Source organism: Manis javanica, chromosome 1 (genome assembly GCF_040802235.1).
Source record: "Manis javanica isolate MJ-LG chromosome 1, MJ_LKY, whole genome shotgun sequence".
Lineage (NCBI taxonomy): Eukaryota > Metazoa > Chordata > Mammalia > Pholidota > Manidae > Manis > Manis javanica.
This window is the reverse complement of record NC_133156.1, coordinates 140,357,482-140,376,169: the sequence shown is the minus strand read 5'-3', so window position 1 is coordinate 140,376,169 and position 18,688 is coordinate 140,357,482. Positions and strand designations below refer to the sequence as shown.

The window sequence follows — 18,688 nt, the reverse complement described above, 5'->3', positions numbered from 1 at the left end:
TGTAGAATAATGGTTACAAGGGAGTGGGTGATGGGAGGAATGGGGAGATATTGGTCAAAGGGTACAAACTTCCAGTTAGGTAACTAACAAGTTTGGGGATCTAACATACAGCATGGTGATTATAGATAATCATACTGTATCATACACTAAAAAGTTGCTAAAAGAGTAGATCTTAAATATTCTCACCACAAAAAAGAAATGGTAACTATGTGACCAGATGGAGGTGGTAGCTAATGCTCTGCTGCTAATATATAAATGCTTCAAGTCAGTCTGTTCTACACATTAAAGTCACACAAAGATACATATCAATCAAATCTCAACAAAGCTGGAAAAAAATGTTTTTCCCCTCTAATCCAATAGTGTAATATGTTATCTCTAAAATATACCTAGTAAATGTACATTAACATACCCATAAATGTACCCAGGAAAGCAACAGGCCCTCCTATAAAAAACACATATCCATGCATCTACCTTTGGGCCCTTCTTGGGGCATTCAAATGCATCACAACTATTTAAATGTGTTGCCCAGCGCCACGCAGTTTGACTGACTGTTCCCTTCCCTACCTGTCATGGCTCTCATCAAGGTGTGGATGCAGGTGGTTTTTCCTGCCCCACTAGGCCCCAGGGTCATCATTCCATGCCGCACTCTCTGGGTTTCAAACAGCTGGATGACTTTCAGTTTCCAAGGGGGATGGTTAATTAAACCAGCTCCCTCAACCTGAAATCATAACAAAACGCCAACATTAGGCCACATCAACAGTGGTCTCGACTTAACATGGTGTTCAAAATAAACACGGCCATGGCGCAGGGAGCAGGTAGAGGAATGGGGAGTCGGCGTTTCATGCTACGGGGTTTCAGTTTGATGAAAAGAGTTATGAAGATGGCTGGTGGTGATGGCTGCACAATAATGTGAACATTCTCAATGCCGCTGGAACAGTACACTTAAAAATGGTTAAAATGGTAAATTTTAGATCATGTATTTTACCCAAAAAAATATAATGCAGTGTAGAATCTAAGCATTAGTAAGATTAGTAAATTAGCATAAGCATAGCCATCTTAGAAACCTAGAAACCATTTTCTGAGAGTGTGACTCAGAGGAAAAAAAACAAACAAACAAAAAAAAAAACAAACCCTGGGCCTGGGTAAGGCCTTGAAAAACAAGTTAATCATGAGCACCGGGTGGTGGGCAGCTGTGACCCTTGGTCAGCTAACCTTGGTCAGTAAATCTTACATACCAAGCTTATCGTGCAGAACCTCCCTAACCATTGAGGAGTAGTCTTACCCTGCCCTTGCTTAACCCCAGGATATATGTCTTGCAAGAATAATGTATAGTTATAGAAAATTGCTATGAGTTAAGTGCTTTGAAATTGCTATATAAACCCTTGGCTCTGAGTGCTCGGGGTCCTTGTTGAGACCCGCTGCATCGGGCTGACTTGGACCTCAGCTAGCTAGCTGAATAAAGACTTTGCTTGAATTTACATCTCTATGCCTGTGTAGTTTGTTCTCTGGGGAAGCCTCGGAAGCCTGGACCCTAACATTTGGGGGCTCGTCCGGGATTCGAGCGGCTTCCCTGAGAACAAAGGACAGCTGGAGGCAAGGTCTAATTGTCCGGACGGGGCAGTGTAATTCGAGGGTCGCCCCCTCGTGTCTGCATAAATCCATTATAAAGCGGGAGTCGCCATCCCGTGTATGGTCTCGGGTTAGTGGTCCCGAGTGAGGAAGTCCGGGCTGGTACTCCCGGCCCCCAGGTTAGTGACCCTGGGTAAAAGTCCAGGTAACCAATCCTGGCCCTAGGGTCTGAGTGACTCGGCCTTAGGAAGGCAAATCCGATCGGCAGAAAACTGGCACCCGAGGAGGAAAAGATCGAGCTCGTCACCCTGCGGCAGTCCGAGTGGACGCCCTTCGGGAGAATTACGAGAGTTTTTGAGGACCCTGAAAGTGGTGAGTGTGGTGCGCACCAGAGTGAGAGAAGGACCGGTCCGAACGAGTGCGATCAGATGTGGTGTGTATGTTTGGTGTTATCATTGATTGTTTTACTGTGTTTTGGTTTTGGTTTATATTTCTTTTTGCACTTCTCATTTTAGTTCTAAGGTTCTTCTGCTCTCTCCGTTCCTCCTTTCTGCCACTACATCTTTCCCCGCGGGCACGGGTCGGGCAATTAAGAGCCATTAGGGCACCCGCCGCTAGAAGACTCCCATGACAGGATAAGGGGGTCACAGCCGCGAATCCCAGATAAATTCGCGTCCCCCGCGGAAGAAAAACTGTGCAACGACAGGCACTCGTTCACAAGCACATACAACAGTCATTTTGTTTGTCTGTTCCTCCTTTCTGCCACTACATCATTCCCTGCGGGCACAGGTCGGGCAATTAAGAGCCATTAGGGCGCCCGCCGCTAGAAGACTCCCGTGACAGGATAAGGGGGTCACAGCTGCGAATCCCAGATAAATTCGCGTCCCCCGCGGAAGAAAAACTCTGCAACGACAGGCACTCGTTTATAAGCACATACAACAGTCATTTTGTTTGAAGTGGCATCTTCATCCTTCGCCTTTGTCTCCCTCATATTCTTTTTCCTTCTTCTTTCTCACCATGGGTCAGACTCAGGCTACTCCTAAGAGTCTGATCCTCTCCCATTTCCCCAAGGTCAAGGAACAGGCCTTAAGTATGAGCCTTGGCATCAAGAAGGGTAAGCTCGACACCTTTTGCTCAGTCGAGTGGCCTTCCTTCGGAGTAGGCTGGCCGGCCCAGGGGTCTCTTTCTTTGGACCTTATTGGCAAGATCAAAGCCATTATCTCCCGGCCAGGTCCTGAGGGCCACCCTGACCAACTTCCCTATATTCTTGTCTGGGAAAATTTGGCCGAGAATCCCCCTTCCTGGTTGGAGCCCTTTTTGGTGGAGAAACCTCATACTGACCCACAAAAGACCTCCGTCCTAGTTGCCCAGGAAAAATCAAAGCCCTCTGATCGCAAGGCCAGAAATCCTGTGCGCCCAAGTGCGCTGCCTGTCCTCCCCAACAGTTCTCCTCTTTACCCCCTCCCGCCGATTGAGCAGCCACCCCCGTATGCAGAGGAGAGGGGTGAAGCTGCCGGGGGGATAGAAAATGCAGCTAGGGAACCCAGCAGGAACCAGGCGGCTGCAGCTTCCCCAGATTCTTCAGCAGAGGGAGGCGGGAGGCCGGAAAGAGCTTCCTCACACTCCCCCGCCCTGGCCCCACACTGGGTGCCAGGTAGAACTGGAGGAATGCAGCTAAGGTCTCGAGGGGCCAGGGAACAAGAAGGGGAGGCTCCCTCCTCCACCTCAGAAGGAGCAGTGCCAGTTCTGCCTGTGCGTGCCATCGGTACTGGCATTGCTCAGCAATATCAATATTGGCCCTTTTCATCTAGTGACCTTTATAATTGGAGGACTCAGAATCCTCCCTTCTCAGAGGACCCCAAGTGTCTTATAGGTTTAGGGGAGTCCATTATGTTTACCCATCGTCCCACATGGGAAGACTGCCAGCAATTACTCCGCACTCTCTTCACAATGGAAGAACGAGAGCGTATCCTCAATGAAGCCAGGAAAAATGTCCTCGGAGAAAATGGAAGACCCACTACCCTCCAGCCCATCATCGACGAGGCATTCCCACTTACGCGCCCAGATTGGGACTTCGGAACTGCAGAAGGTAGGGAGCGTCTCCGGGTCTACCGCCAGACTCTGATGACCGGTCTCCGGGCAGCCGCCAGACGGCCCACTAACTTGGCTAAGGTAAAAACTATTGTTCAGGGGGAAATGGAAAGCCCAGCCGCGTATCTGGAAAGGCTGTTTGATGCTTACCGGCAGTATACCCCCATAAACCCGGAAGCAGAGGAACATAAGTCAGCTGTAGTCCTCTCATTCATCAACCAGGCAGCCCCCGATATCCGGAGAAAACTCCACAAGCGGGAGGACCTAGGGGAGATCTCTATTAGAGAGCTGCTGCAGCAGGCAGAAAAGGTCTTCAATGCTAGAGAAACTCCGGAAGATAGAGAAGAAAGGCTGAGGAAAGAGAAATGGGTAATGCAGGAGAAAAATAGGAAGGAAGACAGAGAATTTCAGAAAAGGGAGAACAAGAAGCAGAGGGAAGAGATGGCCAGGATATTCCTGGCAGGGGTGAAGGAGGGCCCTAGGCCACCTCAAGGAACAGGACCCCGTCAATCCTGACTAGGACGAGATCAATGCGCCCTGTGTAAGAGATATGGACATTGGAAGAGGGAGTGCCCCCAAAGGAGGGAACAAGGGAGAGGGAACCCTGTTAAGACCCTGCACCTAGGAGAGGAGGATTGACGGGGACGGGGCTCGGCACCCCTCCCCGAGTCCTGGGTAACCCTGTGCGTGGAGGGGACTCCCATTGGGTTTATGGTAGATACTGGGGCACAGTATTCAGTTCTCAACCAGGCCCACGGCCCCCTAAACCCAGGACGCACAAGTATAGTCCAGGGAGCGACAGGGTCCAGGAAATGTGCCTGCACTACTAACAGAAAAGTGGACCTAGGAAGGCATCAGGTCTCTCACTCATTCCTGGTCGTACCCGAAAGCCCCGCACCGTTGCTGGGCAGAGACTTATTAACCAAGGTCGGGGCTCGCATTCATTTTGAACCCGAAGGGATAAAAATCATGGACAAAGAAGGGCAGCCCCTACAACCGGCGCATGTGTTAACTCTTTCCCTGGCCGATGAACATCGTCTGTTTCAGGCAGATCAAGAAAAGGGGGGCCAGGGAGAGATAGACTCTTGGGTACAGAAGTTCCCTTCCGCATGGGCCGAGACCGGAGGAATTGGTCTCGCTAAACACCTATCCCCGGTTGTTGTTCAACTCAAAGCCGCAGCTCTACCCATCCGGGTCCGGCAATATCCAATGCCAGAAGAGGCTAGGAAAGGGATAGCACCCCATATCCATAGACTGTTAGAGACAAGAATCCTTAAGACCTGCCAATCTGCATGGAATACGCCTCTGCTTCCAGTGAGGAAGCCTGGCAGCAAAGATTATAGGCCAGTGCAAGACTTGCGGAAAGTCAATGAGAGGGTAGAAGACATCCATCCTACAGTGCCTAACCCTTACACCTTACTCAGCCACCTGCCACCCACGCATGTGTGGTATACTACTCTGGACCTGAAAGATGCCTTCTTTAGTATTCCACTCTCTGAAGTTAGTCAGCCTTTGTTTGCCTTTGAGTGGCAAGAGCCAGGGGGAGGAAAAAAAGGGCAGCTTACCTGGACTAGACTGCCTCAGGGCTTCAAGAACTCTCCCACCTTATTCAATGAAGCCTGAAGCCAGGACTTGGAGCCCTTTCGCAGGAGCCACCCCCACGTGACGTTGTTGCAGTATGTAGATGACCTGTTGCTGGCCGCAGAAACCCGTGAAGAGTGCGAAGAAGCCACGGGGAACTTGCTGGCTGAACTAGGTGAACTGGGATATCGAGCCAGCGCCAAGAAAGCCCACATCTGTCAGAGGTCAGTAGTCTACTTGGGGTACACAATATCTAATGGAGCCAGGTGGCTAACACAGGCCATGAAGCAAACTGTCCTGGCTATCCCCATCCCTTCCTCACCCCGGGGAGTGAGAGAATTTCTTGGCTCAGCCAGGTTTTGAAGGCTCTGGATTCCAGGGTACGCAGAAATAGCCCGACCACTATATGAAGCAACCAAAGAAGGGCCGGGCTGGCAATGGATACAGGAACAACAAGAGGCGTTTGACAGACTAAAAGAAGCTCTCCTCCGGGCCCCCGCCCTATCTCTGCCAGACCCAGAAAAACCCTTTATCCTGTTTGTAGATGAAAAGAAGGGAGTAGCTAAAGGAGTTCTGGCTCAGCAGCTGGGCCCGTGGAAGAGACCTGTGGCTTATTTGTCCAAGCGGCTAGACCCAGTGGCCTCCGGGTGGCCACCTTGTCTGCGTATCCTAGCAGCCATCGCTCTACTGGTAAAAGAGGCAGACAAGCTGACTTTTGGCCAAAATCTGAGAATAACAGCCCCACATACCGTGGAGGGGATCCTCAAGCATCCTCCAGGAAAATGGATGACGAACGCAAGATTCACCCACTATCAAGGGCTCCTACTAGATTCTCCCCGAATCGCCTTCTCTGACCCGGTAACCCTAAATCCTGCCACCCTTCTGCCGGACCCAGATCTGACGACCCCCATCCATGACTGTAGAGATATCCTTTCCGAAATTATCCAGGTGCGAGCAGACCTGAAAGACACACCGTTACTGAACTGTGAGCTAAATTGGTATACGGATGGGAGCAGCTTTGTGCAAGAGGGGGTCAGGAGAGCAGGGGCAGCAGTAGTAACCCACGATGGGGAAGTTGTCTGGAGCACAGCTCTGCCCCCTGGCACCTCAGCACAGAAGGCAGAACTTATTGCTCTCGCTGAGGCCCTGGAAAGAGCAGAAGGAAAGCGGGCCAACATTTACACAGATAGCAGATACGCCTTTGGCACTGTCCATGTCCATGGTGCCATCTACCGAGAAAGAGGATTCCGTTCCACGGAAGGGAAGGGACTGAGGAATCTGCAAGAAGCCCAAAGACTATTAGCTGCTGTTGAAAAACCTAAAGCGGTAGCAGTTATACATGTACTGGGCCACCAATCAAAGAAGACACCCGAGGCCATCGGCAACAGCCATGCAGATGCAGAAGCTAAAAGGGCAGCCCTCTCGGACTCTCTTGTGCTTGCAGCCCTCGAAATACCCATACCTGAACTGCCCGCACTGCCGCCCAAACCTGAGTATTCCCCTCAAGATCTTGAGTGGATTAGGAAACAAGTCCCGGGGGAAGTGTTTGGAGAGGGACATTGGGGTAGGGACCAGGAGGGTAGATTGATCTTGCCAGAAGCATTAGGACAGTACCTGCTTGCTAATCTGCATAAGTCCACCCATCTAGGTGGAAAAAACTGCTCAGCCTTTTCCAGTCTGCGCAGTTGGTGTTTCCCCACCAGAATGAGGGGACTCGCCAGATCATGAAAGAATGCAGTAGCTGTGCAATGCTAAGACCAGCCCCAAGAGGGCTGCACCCAGCAGGTACCCGGGAAAGGGGGAGGGCTCCAGGGAGGAATTGGGAAATAGACTTCACCAAAATAAAACCAGGGAAGTATAGATACAGGTATTTGCTAGTTATGGTAGATACTTTCTCTGCGTGGGTGGAGGCCTTTCCAACCAAGCATGAGACTAGCCAGGTAGTAGCAAAAAGATTAATTGAAGAAATCATCCCCAGATATGGGGTCCCTGAAGCAATAGGTTCCGATAACGGCACGGCTTTCATTAGCAAAGTCCTGCAAGGACTAGCCCTAGCTTTGGGAGTAGATTGGAAGTTACATTGTGCTTATAACCCACAAAGCTCTGGGCAGGTAGAGAGAATGAATCGGACCTTGAAAGAGACCCTTTCTAAATTGGTATTGGAGACTGGTGGGGACTGGGTGACTCTCCTTCCCTTAGCCATCTTCCGCGCTCGGAACTCCCCCTATGTACATGGTTTAACTCCATTTGAGATAATGTATGGGGCCCCTCCACCTATAACTCGACGAGTGCAGCTTCCCGATGCAGAGGACCCGGCCCCTGACTATCTGAATGTGTTGCAAGTTCTTGCTAAAGTGCAGCAAGAAATCTGGCCCCTGATCAGAGCATATTATGAGGGCGGGAAAATTCCGAGCCCGGAACATGGCATAGTCCCAGGGGATATAGTATAGGTCAAAAGACATCAAGTGAAGACTCTCGAGCCCAGGTGGAAAGGACCTTATGTTGTATTGTTTACCACCCCCACTGCTCTCAAGGTTGATGGTATCGCTCCCTGGGTACACCACACCCACGTTCGGAAGGTCCTGCCTCATAAAGACCCAGGGGCCTGTAAGGAAAAGTGGAAGGTGCAGCAGCATCCTGCCAATCCCTTAAAACTACACCTAAACCGAAGATGAAAAGAGCCACATCTCGTCGAGGCAATGGGACCGGCTCCTAGAAGTTGTCCATCCAGGAAGCCTATCGGCCAGAGGACCTTTCGGTACCTCATCAGTTCCGGGTGAGAGACCCTGTTTACATGAGACGACACAGAACGGGGACCCCCGCCGGGCCCAGATTGGTGGGTAACTCAGACTAATAACCCCCTCAAGCTTCGCTTGTATAAAAAGAACCATGCTATTGGTGATTCTGATGCTCCTGCTACCTCCAACCCACCAGAACCCTAACCCCCATGTCCCCTATCAGCTCGCCTGGGAAATAGAGAACTGGGAAACTCATAAAATATACAACCGCACTTCCCACACGACTCCCTTAGGCACGTGGTTCCCTAACCTGTACTTTAACCTAGATAGAGTAGCGGACTTAGAAAAGAGAGGCGGAAAAGGCAAGAGTCAGCATTCAGGCCTCCCTCTTCCCTGCGCCCCTCAGTTCTGTCCTGTTGGAATGGGAGGAGGAGACTGGCGAGAAAAGCAGCGCAGAGTCTCTGTGAGTCGAAATGGGTTTTATGCGTGCCCAGGGTTTCGAACAGGGCCAGCGAAGCAGCAGTGTGGAGGGGCTGAGGCCCGATACTGTGCACGCTGGAGTTGTGTTACCACCAATGACGGGGAGTGGAAGTGGCAAGTAACTCCCCAGCTCATCACTCTCTCATTTGTTAAACCGTGCACCCGAACTAGGTACAGCCCAGACTGTAATCTGCTCAAGCTCCAGTTCACAGAACAAGGAAAAAAAAACACCCAATGGCAGACAGGGTTAACCTGGGGCCTATATCTTTATCAGACCCCTCCCTTTGGAACCCTTATCCGAGTCAAATTAAAAGTTGAGCCAATAGTCAAGAAAGCCTTAGGTCCCAACCCGGTCATAAATCCTCAGAAACCTTCAATCCAAGACAAGGGCCTGAGTAAAAAGGATGAAAAAATGCTGACCAGAATGCTTGCTCCAGAGCCCACGAGAGGACCGAGTCCATCGACCTCTGGGTTATGGGCCCAGCACACCCCCTCCGGGTTAGATAATCCCATGTGGGAAATGGTGCAGGCAGTTGTGGAGACTCTTAACCACACCACTTCCTCCCTCACCGATCCCTGTTGGCTATGCTACCCAGGTTCACCCCCCTTCTATGAGGCAATCGGGATAAATGGCTCCTACACTATCAACAATTCCCATCCCACTTACTGGGACGGGAGACCGTGGGGACTTACAATCGCTCAAGTCTCAGTCGTTGGTACGTGTGTAGGCACAGTCCTGACGACCCAGAGCCAGTTATGCTCCTCCTATAATAACACTACGTGAGAGCAGGGAAAGTAGATTATACCCTCCTCGGTCTGGTGGCTCTGCTCAAAGACAGGCCTCACTCCGGCCCTATCCACCTCTGTGTTCAATGCTAACAGTGAGTTTTGTGTGCTGGTGGCCCTTCTACCTCGCCTAATGTATCATTCTCATGAATCTCTCCTTTCTTATTGGGAAGAAAGGCTGAGCCCCCACCGGAGCAAGAGGGAGGTTGTTACCGCCCTGACCATTGGAACCCTCTTCACCCTAGGGATGGCAGGGGCAAGCACGGGGATTGCAGCCCTTGTAACTCGAGAGAAGGGGCTCACAGCCCTGAGGCTGGCAATCGACAGAGACCTAGAACAACTCCGACAGACAATATCAGACCTAGAGCAATCCCTCACCTCCTTGTCCGAGGTGGTCCTACAGAACCGAAGAGGCCTGGACCTCTTGTTCTTAAAGGAAGGTGGGTTATGCGCAGCCTTAAGAGAAGATTGCTGTTTCTATGTAGACAAAACAGGTGCAGTCAGAGATTTCTTGGCCAAACTGAAAAAAGATTTAGAGAAGAGGCGTAAAGAATATGAAAGTAGCGAAGGCTGGTTTGAGTCTTAGTTCAAATACAAGCCTTAGTTTGCTACCCTTCTCTCGGCCGTTGCGGGGCCGCTCGTCATCCTGCTGTTGCTGTTTACGATTAGCCCGTGCATAATTAACAAGCTTGTTAAGTTTGTGCAAGAAAGAATTGACACTGTCCAACTCTTAGTCCTTCGTCAAAGGTATCAGGACCCAGATGCCGCTGTGGAAGATTCCACAGTCTAATCAAGAAAAGGGGGGAAATGTAAAGGAGTGCAGAGAGCATTAAGAGTCAGGAAAAAGAACTAATAAAACTTAGCTAAACCTTAACAGCAGACCATTCCGGAATAGTAAGAGATTCAATGTCTAAACTTAGAGAGAGACCAGATCAAAGGAAGAGAGAGCGAGAGGCCAGCCAAGGGCTATTTGAATCCTAGTTTACTAAATCCCCATGGTTTACAACCCTGATATCCACCCTGGCAGGGCCCTTGCTTATTTTTATACTGCTTCTCACTTTAGGTCCCTGTATCTTAAACCGGCTAATAGCCTTTGTTAGGGAAAGAGTGAGTGCTGTTCAGGTGCTAATGCTGAGACCAGTATCATTCACTCACACAGCAGGAAGAAACAAACATTCCATGATTGGAATGGTCAAAAGAAAGTGGGGAAATGTAGAATCTAAGCATTAGTAAGATTAGTAAATTAGCATAAGCATAGCCATCTTAGAAACCTAGAAACCATTTTCTGAGAGTGTGACTCAGAGGAAAAAAAAAAAAAACAAAAAAACAAAAAACCCTGGGCCTGGGTAAGGCCTTGAAAAACAAGTTAATCATGAGCACCGGGTGGTGGGCAGTTGTGACCCTTGGTCAGCTAACCTTGGTCAGTAAATCTTACATACCAAGCTTATCGTGCAGAACCTCCCTAACATTTGAGGAGTAGTCTTACCCTGCCCTTGCTTAACCCCAGGATATATGTCTTGCAAGAATAATGTATAGTTATAGAAAATTGCTATGAGTTAAGTGCTTTGAAATTGCTATATAAACCCTTGGCTCTGAGTGCTCGGGGTCCTTGTTGAGACCCGCTGCATCGGGCTGACTTGGACCTCAGCTAGCTAGCTGAATAAAAACTTTGCTTGAATTTACATCTCTATGCCTGTGTAGTTTGTTCTCTGGGGAAGCCTCGGAAGCCTGGACCCTAACAGCAGAAAAAAATACATAAACAGAGACAAAAATCATGCTGAATATAATCAAAGTATTATCCCAAACTAATAAGAAATAGCTGCATTTGTCTTTGGGAACTGAATACATTTATATTAATGTTTTGTTGAAGGCATTTCTTAGGAGCAACTTGAGAATAAAGACTCAAATATCAAAATGTATTTTTAAAGTTTAATTTCAAAGATGATATGTAAAAACCGGAAAAAAAAAGTTGTAGCATACCAAGGTAAAATTCCATGTGAACTTCAAGCTATCTTTGTAAATCTACTGGGTAGTTTTTATCTGTCAAACATCTATATGGAAGTTACTCTGACAAACACTTCTAACTTCAATCTTTATAACAACACTAGGAGATTAGTACTATTGATGCCTGCATTTTACCAACAAGGAAATTGAAGCACAGACAGACTAAGCAATTCAGCCAAGATTACTACTTGCAAAGTTATAGAATGAGTATTTCAGTAGAAGAAATTCAGCTCCATGCTCTTTCCTATCCATGCTCTCTGCTGTCACGCTATGCTTAAACCAATAGTAAATGATGCTTTTTACTTACATAATTTTTAGATAATAATCATGTATCATTTTATACTATGCATTTGCTCTTCAGATTTTTCATATGCTACAAATTACTAATGTAACTCACGTTATAAATTACTTTTATACTTAGTTCCTTAGGCATTGTTACAATTAATCTGGCCATATGATGAGAAACCACTTGCAAAATGAATTATCATACTTACCTAATTAATATTTTTATATATTGGTTTTTAAAGGAAAATATCCATTAAATGCTAGCATATTTGATTTTAATTACAAGTATCTTCAAATAATTGAAATGTATTTTGTAAATACAAGCTAATCACCAATTTCATAAAAACTTTTTTTTTTCCAAACTGTTCTGAGGAACGGAAAATGAGGCACAAGGTTTACATGATGTATTTCCATTCCTAGGAAATTATAAAAAGTTAAAGCCTGTACCAAGTTCCATGAGAAATCCTGACACCTACTGATTCACATAGCATGGTAGATCCTCAGAACCCAAGGGAGAAATCACAAGTGATCCAGGACCCGGGAAAAAAGAGTGACAGCTGAGGAGCTGTGTGAGATCACTGCAAATGACCCTCAGAGGCAGGAGTCCAGAGACGTGCAAATACCAGGCCCCAGACAGAGCCAAGGCAAGCCTGGGCAAGGTGGCCAGCTAAGCCCCACTGGCCCCTACTGACCCATTACATTTTATTTCAGAAGCTGGTATGGAATAGTTTCCACCAATAACAGGGCCACTGGCAGGTGGCCAACTAGACAGGTGATCATACGGCGATAGGAGACCCCCTGGCAGGAGGAGCTCTATCGATGCTGTTGCAATGGCCTCTCTGACAGCAGGAGCCACAACAGCCACAGATTCAGCCACTGCATCTCCCTTTGTTCCCATGAAGTTCAGATGAAAGAGACACAGACCTTGATGCCCAATGAAATTACCTGTCTAGTAATTGCTGTTTCCAGTTCAGGGTAACCTGCCTTGTCCAGAAGAATATTCGGGAAGAGATCTTCAATCAAACTCAAAAATAAGGGTTCATCCTCATCAATCTAACAAAGAAAGGGAAATCACACTGAATATTTTGGCACAAACATAGCAATGTAGAGATAAACCGAAAAGGCCCCACACAACCCAGATTACTTTATCATAACCACTTATTTATTTATAATAACTATGTTATTTATTTATTTTCTGTAAATAAAATATCAACTTTACTGAAGCTCAAATTATTTCCCTCATGTTTCCCATAAAGTAAAACCTTTTTTAAAAAAGGAAGGGGAGTAAAGGGAGGAAGAAGAGAGAAAAAAAGGAAAGAAAATATTTCCTACATGACAACCTTTCCATAAAATAACCAGTTTGGGGAGTTACTACATAGCCTAGGATTTCTCATTTAAGTTGAAAATAATTTTTTAAATGAGCAATAGTAACAAATTTAGGAATTGGAATTTGGTTCATATTTTTATTTTAAAAATAAAAAATATATCATTCTGTCACCTGTATGTAGATCCACTGATACTAGATAATTGGTTATCAGTTAGTCTCTACTGTAATATGAAAGTGTGTGACATTATTACACACTTGTAGAATTTACATACAACTCCTACTAGTCTCCACAGACTCTGAAGAAGGTGAGATTTTTAGCTCAACACAAAAATGACTTGAGGTATTAAGAAACTTAACATGTGGACTTTAAAAAATCCATTTCAATTCTATTGCAATAGGTATATGTTAGGCTCGAGATGAATTACCACAAAAATAACTTCTTAAAAAATGTCATTTAAAGTTATGTTCTCCAGTGCCTTACCTGATAATTAAGCATTTTAAATGAGCAACTTAAATTAAGTATTTCTAAATCTCGTTTGTGCTTCATTAGTTGAACTGACATTTGAGTGGGTGGAATGCTTCCATCTGTGAATCTTACCAGTTTAGAAAGATTCATGTCTCGAAGCACACGCATGACGATCGTGGACTCTGTGTCCGTAGGGCTGGCTCTCTTTGCTGCTCCCAATGTCCTCAAAACTGACAGAATGTTACGCAGACCAAAGTCATAATGGACCTGAAGAATACAAGGTGCACCAAGCTTACTTTCAGTATTAACTCACCCATGGAAATTCTACAAATTTGACAGAAGACCTATTCACAATAAGGAATAAATACTCATTTTCCTTCAGAAAACCTGTACAGTTAGTGGAACAATAAATTTTTGTATCAACATCTTTTTTGAGCAAACACAGAACGTCCAAAACAGTTCTCTCAGGTACCATCATTAATACCATCATTATTTAAAGCCTTGATCAATTAGATCAGAATTAATAAAGATATGTTGACAGAGAAAAGGGATAAATTTCCACTTACAGTATCCATGTCCCCTTGAGACTCTTCTTAATCAATCATCCATAAGAAAACTCCCTCAATTCTCTAAAGCTAAAATTCTGAACCAAATTAAACTGAGACCTCACTCATGACAACCAAATGTACTGTGAATAAAATGGTAGGGGAACTGAGGAGAAAGAAAAGTAGCCACATTCCAGGATTTCCACAGGTGGGAGAGAAAGTTTGAGAGAATAAGGACAAATCAGAATGCCAAGCCCCCAGCTTTATTGTTCCCTTGATGTATATTTCTAAAAGCTCAATCACAATGAATTTCAACAGATATAAGTTAAAATAATAAAAAATAGTTTATCCAACCACTATGGAAAACAGTATAGCAATTCCTCAAAAAATTAAAACTACAACTATTATATGATCCAGCAGTCCCTCTTCTGGGTATATGGCCAAAGGAATTGAAGCAGGGTCTCAAAGAGACTGAGTCCCCCCCACTTCAAGTTCAAATTCTAATGGAGGTAATAAAATAAAAATGAGTGTATCTGCATAACAGTAACAATGACTTGAGAGTAGTTGGTGGTTGGAATTAATTGAGGAAAACTTATCAGAACTGGACTCAGTTGAATTTGCACACCCATATTCATAGCAACACTACTCACAAGAGCCAAGAGCCAGCAGCAATCCAAATACCCATCTGTGGATGAATGGATAAACTGTGACAAATACGTACAATGGAATATTCTTTAGCCATAAAAAAGCAAATCTTATCCACACCACACAATGGATGAACCTTAAGGACATTATGCTCAGTAAAATAAGACAGTCACAAAAAGACAAATACTGTATGATTCTATGTATTGAATACCTAGATTCCATATGAGGTACATAAAGTAGTCAAATGCATAGAAACAGAAAGTAGAATGGTGGTTGTCAGGGGACGGGGGTAGAAGAGAGAAGCTGTTCTTTAATGGATTTTGAGTTTCAGCTCTGCAGGATGAAAATGTTATGGACATCTGTTTTCATCATGAATGCACTTAACACAGCGAAACTGTACACTTAAAAATGGTTAAGATGGCCAATTTAATGTCATGTATTTTTTACCACAATAAAACAATATCTATAGCAAAACAAAACAAAACAATCATCCCCTAAGGTAACTGGGAGGAGTATACATCACTTAACACTAGTCATTCAGAGGATGGAGCACATAAAAATATTTGGACTGAGTCCGCCCCTTCAAGTTCAAATTCTAATGGAGGTAATAAAATAAAAATGAGTGTATCTGCATAACAGTAACAATGACTTGAGAGTAGTTGGTGGTTGGAATTAATTGAGGAAAACTTACCAGAACTGGACTGAGTTGAATCTATGGGCATGAAGTGAGATTCACAGAATGTTCACCAAGAGGCCAGCATGGAGCCAACTATTTTGCACTCACTGACTCATGTCACTTCACAATGGCCTTGTGAACAGGCTGAAGGAGAGCCAATACCATTGAATAGAACTCTGTGTGTGTGTATATATCTTCTTGGTTCTGCTTCTCTGGGGAATCTTGACTAACAAGACTGTAAGACTCACCCTACTGGATCCCCTTTCCCTTCTCACGTTGTAGAAGCAAGTGGCCACACTGGGGACCCCCACAAAGTAAAGAACTGCACGCAGCCTGTGGAAACTGAAGGTGGCCTTCTCCAGTGGACAGCCAGCAAGAAACGGAATCCTTAGTTTACAGAAGTCTGTCAATAACTTGGGTGATCTTGGGAGTAAATCTTTCCCCAGTCAAGTATCCAATGAAACCGTAGCACTGGTCAAGCCCTGAATGCAGCCTTGTTAGACCCTAAGCAGAGGGGGCCACCAAACTGTACCAGGGCTCCCCACCCACAGAAACTGTGGAATGATAAATGTGTGTGGTTTTTAGCCACTAACTTTGCAGTAACATTGTTACCCAGCAACAGACAACTAATAGAGAAGTAATACACGCCTCTTAACTCTGAAACCACATGATGTCAGAGCCTGCTAAGCCAAAGGGTACAGGAAACTAGAAAGGAAGTTACAATAGATAAGACAGGTAATTAGCAAAGTTTGCCAAATACTTGAGTGAGCACGGAAGGAAGAAGAGTAAATGATTGAAAGGGTCCTGAACACCATAAGAACACGTAACATACAGATCAGATAGAGACCAAATATTAATCTCCATAATTCTTGGGCTCTTATATCAGTTCAGATAGTTTTCACTTCATTTCTATGCTGCAAACACTAATTTGCTGAAATGTACTTGTTAATAAAACTGCATATTAAATAATCTTTGTAATGATACAACCTTTTATTTTGTACCAGCTAGGTACTTTGCCAACAATCCCAGTCTACAATCTTTCAAAAGGGGAAGATTTTACTGAACAGAAAAAATTAAACATGCCTAAGTACGTAGAAACCTTCAGAATGTCACACCTGCTTAGAAAGCTGCTCCTCACACAGCTTGTAGAGCGTGAAAAACTTCCTGGCCAGAACAATGTTGTCAATGAAGCCACAACTAGCCAGCTTCACCCTTATGATAATCTGACGGTCAGGGACCATCATGGCTACAGAGCGGAAGTTAATCTTCAAGTTTTCAGGGAGTTCCTGCCGCCCAGCATAACCAGGATTCTGTACAGAAAATAAAACCCAGGGATGAATGACATGGTCATAGAGCCACAATCACACATCCACACGATATTAAAAGATTCATTATGTACACACAACAGACCTGGAATGACAACCAGATAATTCATTTACATATCTCACTTTCCTTTTAACTGGAGAGACTAAGTCATGAGTTATTAACATGAGCTTTGTTTAACACCAAAGGCTTTCAAACAGGAGTGAGAATTAAATCCCAATTTCCATTCATAGAAAATAAGTGACACAGGGCCAAGGCGATGCATAAAAACTGTGATAAGAAGGCTGAAATGCAGTAGCTGTCCATGTGGTTCCTTACCATGGTTAGAAAAAGCCCAAACTCAGGGTTCATTGTCACATTATCGCCATCAGTAAAAATAAAAGATTTTTTACGCTCCTTTTTACATGTCAGAATGATGGAAATTTGCTGTGCAGCCACTGAGAGAACAGGTAGATCAATACGGTTGAATTCATCAAAACAACCCCAGGACCCAGACTGTGCCAGTCCTTAGAAAGGAAATTAAATAGAAAATCCAATTAGTACAAAATTTTGGAAAGCCAAAGATAAAGGCATTGTGCAGCTGCCAAGACAAGCCAGAGATAAGTCTGTTCAAAAATAAAATTGAACAAATAGATCACACATAAACTGCCTCCAAAATAACTCACAATATGGCACTTTTTTCTGTAAACAATCAACCTGCAATGATACAGGACCCCTACAAAGCCAAGTGATGCCGACATCTGACCCACACAACACTGGTAAGATTCAGATTGTCCAAAAAACTTTTACAAAGTTAAGAAATGACACGAAAATGTAGCCAATTGTTGAAAAACAAATCTTAACAAGTATTCCACCTTAACTTAAATTTCTCATCAAATAAAAAATATAACCCTCACCTTTAAAAATCCGTCCAAGTCCTCGGAAATCCATCTGGTCCGAGCAATTGAAAACCACGACGTATTTTCCAAGACAGCGTCCCATGTCTTTGGTAGTTTCTGTTTTGCCTGTTCCCGCGGGTCCAGCGGGAGCGCCGCCCAAGCTCATTCCCAGTGCTTGAGCCAGTGTGATGTAACACCTGAGGGACACAGACAGGCCTGGAGCCACACACCAGCCCCACAGGAAGCTTCTGAGGCATCACAGTGAAGTGAGACCCGAACAAGATTTTAAAAATGAAGGTCCAGGCCACTGTCACTACATAACATTTCCAAAACTACATCCTAAAATATGCTTATCCTTACAGATATTAACGTGTGCTGAAGAAAAACGAGGGGATGGTATGCCATCAAATAAGTTTGAAGACTCTTAAAAAGGTTCAACAGGCTTTCTTATGATAATGTGTATTAACAATCTCCAAATATGAAAAAGAGTACATAGTATTTCCAAAACTTTCTGGCAAAAATCCACCAACATCTAAAGAATAGCATTCTATGAAACAAATTGGGAACCATTATAGTAGACTAACCCCCTTTGAATCTAAGAGTTGATCATTTGATGTACTTGGGGACCAACGATCATATGAGATTTAAATCACATATTATTAAAATCACATCTTAAATCTATCTCTGTGAGCATCCACCCCTGCACCTATCTCCTACTGTCTCTTACTGTATATTAACAATAAAAGACTGTGATGACAGAATATAAGAATGCCTGTGACAGAAAAAAATTAACCTGATAACTTGCTGATGAATTACTCGACTCCCAACATCACCCAGTGTTGTCAAAGGAGGTAATTTATGACATAATGCAGGTTAGGGCTTTCTTATGGCCAAACTCTAAAACATTCATTGGGCTTGAAAAAGATTTCAAAGGAAATAGAGTGACTGTCCAGCACGAAGGGTAGGGAATAAATGGTGAGCATACCAACGGGGGTGCCTCTAGGGTCTCTCTTTTATTGGAAATGGGTTTCTGAAAGCACAAGTAAGTGACTCAGCCCTGAATGCAAAACAGCCTGGATACAGAAGACGGTATGGGTATATAAAATCAGGACACTGATCTCACTCTGATTTTGCCTTTTCACCCAAGCTTTTGTTTCCCTTGCAGAGCAGTCTCTGTAATCATAGCTAACAGGAGGTGCTCCAGACATTATGTCACACCCCAGAGAGCCCTGCAGAGAAGCTGTGGTTTTCCCTGCTTTCCCCACAAAGATGGAACAACTTGTCTCAGGATTGT

General features: G+C 45.0%; 1 protein-coding gene across 1 annotated transcript in view; it reads right to left on the bottom strand.

The window, feature by feature from the left end:
* Window positions 1-18,688, bottom strand: part of DNAH5 (dynein axonemal heavy chain 5) — a 262,049-nt gene that overhangs the window by 106,102 nt on the left and 137,259 nt on the right. Inside the window, exons 36-41 of the mRNA XM_073237789.1 lie at window positions 17,413-17,591; window positions 16,835-17,022; window positions 16,309-16,503; window positions 13,460-13,594; window positions 12,480-12,587; window positions 565-718 (exon numbers count right to left, since the gene is read on the bottom strand). Of these exons, the coding sequence (XP_073093890.1) occupies window positions 565-718; window positions 12,480-12,587; window positions 13,460-13,594; window positions 16,309-16,503; window positions 16,835-17,022; window positions 17,413-17,591 (959 nt within the window). The remainder of the gene's footprint in view (window positions 1-564; window positions 719-12,479; window positions 12,588-13,459; window positions 13,595-16,308; window positions 16,504-16,834; window positions 17,023-17,412; window positions 17,592-18,688) is intronic.